The sequence below is a fragment of the Mya arenaria genome, chromosome 7, assembly GCF_026914265.1.
Source record: "Mya arenaria isolate MELC-2E11 chromosome 7, ASM2691426v1".
Classification (NCBI taxonomy): Eukaryota; Metazoa; Mollusca; class Bivalvia; order Myida; family Myidae; genus Mya; species Mya arenaria.
Window position 1 is genome coordinate 45,442,524 of NC_069128.1, and position 4,442 is coordinate 45,446,965.

The 4,442-nt window shown below is 33.0% G+C and overlaps 1 protein-coding gene across 2 annotated transcripts; it reads left to right on the forward strand.

The window, feature by feature from the left end:
- The first annotated feature begins 1,439 nt into the window (after positions 1 to 1,439).
- LOC128239978 (putative nuclease HARBI1) lies at positions 1,440 to 3,840 on the forward strand. Of its 2 annotated transcripts, XM_052956453.1 has the most exons (3): positions 1,440 to 1,860; positions 2,920 to 3,027; positions 3,616 to 3,840. In XM_052956453.1, the coding sequence occupies exons 1-3, from the start codon at positions 1,440 to 1,442 to the stop codon at positions 3,738 to 3,740; spliced, it is 654 nt and encodes a 217-aa protein (XP_052812413.1). In that variant the 3' UTR covers positions 3,741 to 3,840. The 2 variants fall into 2 exon arrangements, 1 of the variants encoding a protein (XP_052812413.1); XR_008261980.1 differs by lacking the exons at positions 1,440 to 1,860; positions 3,616 to 3,840 and adding an exon at positions 2,415 to 2,517 and having other exon boundaries at positions 2,920 to 3,030.
- Positions 3,841 to 4,442: the final 602 nt, after the last annotated feature.

A 4,442-nucleotide genomic window follows, 5' to 3' on the forward strand; every position in this document is an offset into this window, starting at 1 on the left:
AATTTCACCCTTGATCAAAGAAATAGTGTAGTATCACCCGTGGTTTCGTAAAAATAAGTTTTTCTATGAAGCTCATGAAATAAATTACGATCTTACACTAAATTGAACAAATATCCTTTTTTACTGTAACAGTTGCCGTGAAATTTAATAATGTTAAACACTGCAGCACTGAATTTAAAAAGTTTTGAAAAAATATAAACAACAATATAGCTCTTTCGTTAAAATGCCTCAAATCATTCCCCCAAGTACTCGAATAAGCTTAACAAGTTAATGATTTATACTGTTTAATTATTTTTCTTTATTACACACTATTATTGAAATGATTTCGCATATATAATGTAGAATGTAGAGATATATTTAAAGAGGTGAGGAACAACTATATGTGTACAGATGAACCAGTTTGCTTTTGTTTTTATCTATACGTTGCATTGAAACAAGTTCAAAATAGCATATAATACGTTGTAAGTATGAGTTACATGTGTTTGTATAATATTAACGTTACTATCCAACTAATGTGACTCCCGAGTCCTTCCAACATAAGTGTGACCTCAGATGTTACCTATAAAATAAACGGTTTCTGTATAGTTATAATTTACCGTGAATCTTACAAAGTTGCGGATCACCTTCGCATTACGGTGAATACATGAATATATGTAGTTATATTCTATTTTTTGAAAGTTGATAGATCGGGATTACAGTATATACAAACTGATATTGAAAGCGGAGCTGTCAGCCAAAGGTATCACAAAGGCGAATATAGATCAGACGGAGGAGCTTTACGAGACCTTGACAGTTGACGGTCGGTAACCTGCATTAGTGTTATGTTGTCGAGTTACCCACTCCAAATGAAAATATCATATATTAAAAACAATGCATGCTGGTATTGTATATAGAATATCTGTAATATCAATTTAGGTATTGAATAAATATATATATATATATTGTTGTTATTGCAATTTGCATGTAGATTATTTAAGGAATGAATTGCGTTCATATCCCCGATAATAACATCAACCCCGCAATTCATTCCTTATATTTACACCAATAGTTCATTATTTCATTCAAGAATTGTTAAAAAAATCTTCATTTTATTTAAGAAAACCTTTAAGTAATCCGTTCTTACCCATTCTGTAAATAGAACGACCCGACTATAACCGGAAACATTTTTTTCAAATGACGTCACAATAACGCGGGAAAATATCAACCACTTGAAATCACTTTTAAACGTAAAATTGAAACACTTCGGAACCCAATTTCTCGAAAATTCTTAAGTACGTTAAATGTGCTGAGCGCGTTATGAACGTGCTCAGCTTGAACACGTTAATTATTTGCATTTCACGAAAAAATAACTTGCTCAATAACTTAATTAAGTTGGATGTTGAGCACGTTATTTGAGTCAACTAGGTAGTTGATTTAAGTCAGTTATTTCTCTCTCAAATATGGCCGCCATACAGCGTCGTCTGCAGATACTACGCCAGAGAACTCGTGATCTTCCGTTTCCGAGGGTCTTTCAAGACCGTTCAAACCCTCTGGAGACTCTATCTTCTCCTGAAATATTCCAGAGGTATCGTTTCCGTCCTCATTCTATTCTTCTTCTCGTCAACATCCTTTTTCCTTACTTGGAACGAGCCACTGGACGCTCCTGTCCACTACCCCCTCTTCTTTCCGTACTTATTTCTCTCCATTTTCTGGCAACTGGAGCCCACTATATCGTTGTTGGTGACGTCCATGGCATTTCCGCTTCGTCTATCTGCCGCGCCATCAAAACCACTGTCGCTATACTTTCTGGAGTTGCAAGAAAGAAGATCCAGTTCCGTCGGGATTTAGATGCTGTAAAGGCAGAGTTCTTCTCCATTGCCGGTAAGTAACGCCCTATCCATACGCAATTGAGATATTCCCCAATGTTCCGGTGACAAAATAATGTTCATTAACATGCACATGTTAATGTTTCTTTGAAACTGTTTACTGTTCTGATGAATAACATTCAAAACAAACACCTTTAACCTTCGACCCCTGTCGCTTATGACGTAGCCAATCGCGACTGCATGAGATCGATGATTGAACGCCGATAAAATTTAACATTCCTGGTAAACGCAAGTTATTGCACTTATATGTAAAGCAATGTCCAAATACTGACATATATAACGTAGTTATCAAACAAATAATCGTTTTCTAGTGCCACTTCACTCAACGTATGGTATCATTCTAACGTAGTTGGACGCTGTATCATACTGAGATAAGTATTGGCATTTGTATATCCTATTCATAAAAAACTGTAATTAATACTGCCATGGATCCGCATGCATGAAAATGAAATCATACGCATGCGCATAACTGAATGTTATGACAATGTAAACTGAAATAAGGAAGTAAACTAATTGTTTTTAATTATTGATGGATACTGAAATACAAATGTTTGATATTGAAAGCAATGGAAACACGCATTAATATTGTGTTACACGGGAATTTATATATGTATCATAACCCATACAACGTTAAATAAGGAACAAGCAAACGGTAGGTAAACAATGTCGGTTTTAATACATGTACTGTGATCGGAGTAGCTGATGAATTTGAATACAATGAAGTTGTCATTTGTGAATATGGTTTAAGAACAATATCTTTCAACAAAGTTTACATAAACGTTTGATTAGAATCAAAATGTGAAGGAAATATTTTAGTCAAAATATCATATTTATATACTGTACGTAGATGTGCATTGATTACATTTGTAGATATAAATTATATTGTGGATAAAATTGTCGATATAATCGCATATACCCGCCACCATTCCCACCCAACTCTTAGTTATTTACTCATTCCACTCTATAGCTGTAAATGGATTAAATTTAAATAATAAATTTATTTGTTCATTTCTTAGAATATTTACACATGTTAATTGGAAGTTTGCGTTTTCAGGATTTCCAAATGTCATTGGACTGGTGGATGGAACCCACATACGAATAAATGCCCCTCACCAGTATGAGGAGGACTATGTAAATCGCAAGGGCTATCACTCTATCAATGTGCAAATGAGAACTTACATACTAATACAACTGAAAATGATATAACTGTCTGAAAAAAGATCATAAATGTTTTGTTGTCAATAAATCTTATAGATGTTCTAGTTTTATACGAAATGTAATGGTCATCCTTACCAAGCTGCAATGTTGTATTTGTAAATTGTTTGGCCTTAGCTTGTAGCTTATAACAACTTTCATAGTGTACTCACTTGCCTTGGCAATGCCAATGGTGATAGTATGATTGAAAGTTCTTCCTGTAAATTTCATGGTTTAAATAACATATCAGTGGTCGGAAATTAGCACAAGCATGCAAGCCACGCACTAGTAAAATGTCTTCCGGGCTTGCTCAAATTCTGAAGTTTATATAGCAGGGCTTGTTCAAAAACATGATTCCATGCAATATAGTATAAGAATTCGGGTTTGTTTATCCGAAAGTCTAATTTCAATGACTGACATATGAATTTTTGCTCTAAATGTACTTATATCTTCACTAGTACACTCACTTTTCATTGTAATACTCATTCTTTTTGTTCTATCTTACTCCAGAAATGAACAACTGGACTGAAACATAATCAACAATTGTCATTGTATTTTCAGATGGTATGTGATGCTGGGTTCCGGATTCAAAATGTACTTGTGAAGTGGCCTGGAAGTGTCCATGATGCCCGCATATTCCGGCAATCTTCCTTATGCCTGGATTTGGAAAATGGTAAATGAATCAATGCTCGTGTATTTCAATGAAAATGCATTTTTCTCTTACTTTGATGTCTCATTTAATGTCATATAACCATACAAATACACACATTTTCTGAGTTTAAGATTGCCAGGTATATATAAATGGTAATACATAATTTAACAGGGCGTTTGTTAAAGGAAGTTTGTAAGTAGATTATTTCCTAAAAATGGGTGAAATCTTTCAGAACTAAAACTTCAATAATCTTGAAATTTTCATAACATGTTGTCAATATTTCTGTTAAAATGTTTTCAATTTGAATCATTCTTAATGTAAAATGATTTTTTTATTATACAAATATGTGATTTTTGCAAAATAAAAATGTTTTTTTTTTTTAAATTAACAAGGTAATTGGAATAAAAGTTAAAAAAATAATTGTATATGGTACTTTCAGTAAAATAATTGATGGACATAACTTCCAGTTTTATATTCTTAAAGCTGCACTCTCACACATTGAACGTTTTGACAACTTATTTTGATTTTTTTGTCCTGGAACAAGCCAACTTTTGAGAAAATCCATGTAAACCATTTATATAAGACTGCTGACAAAAATCAGATGGCAGATTGTTATAAAAAAGTTCAAAAATTGATATTTTATGCATTTTTCTTAAACTGTTAGTAAGGGTTAAAGAATAAAACATTAATTTTGGTACGGAAATATGAAAATCTACGATCAGATTTTTTGT

What these genes read in the sequence shown, in the direction of transcription:
- LOC128239978 (XM_052956453.1), top strand. Translation starts at nt 1,440, where the DNA reads ATGGCCGCCATACAGCGTCGTCTGCAGATACTACGCCAGAGAACTCGT. An exon ending in AGAGTTCTTCTCCATTGCCG is followed by an intron (nt 1,861 to 2,919) that starts GTAAGTAACGCC and finishes TTGCGTTTTCAG; the next exon opens with GATTTCCAAATGTCATTGGA. An exon ending in GGGCTATCACTCTATCAATG is followed by an intron (nt 3,028 to 3,615) that starts TGCAAATGAGAA and finishes TGTCATTGTATT; the next exon opens with TTCAGATGGTATGTGATGCT.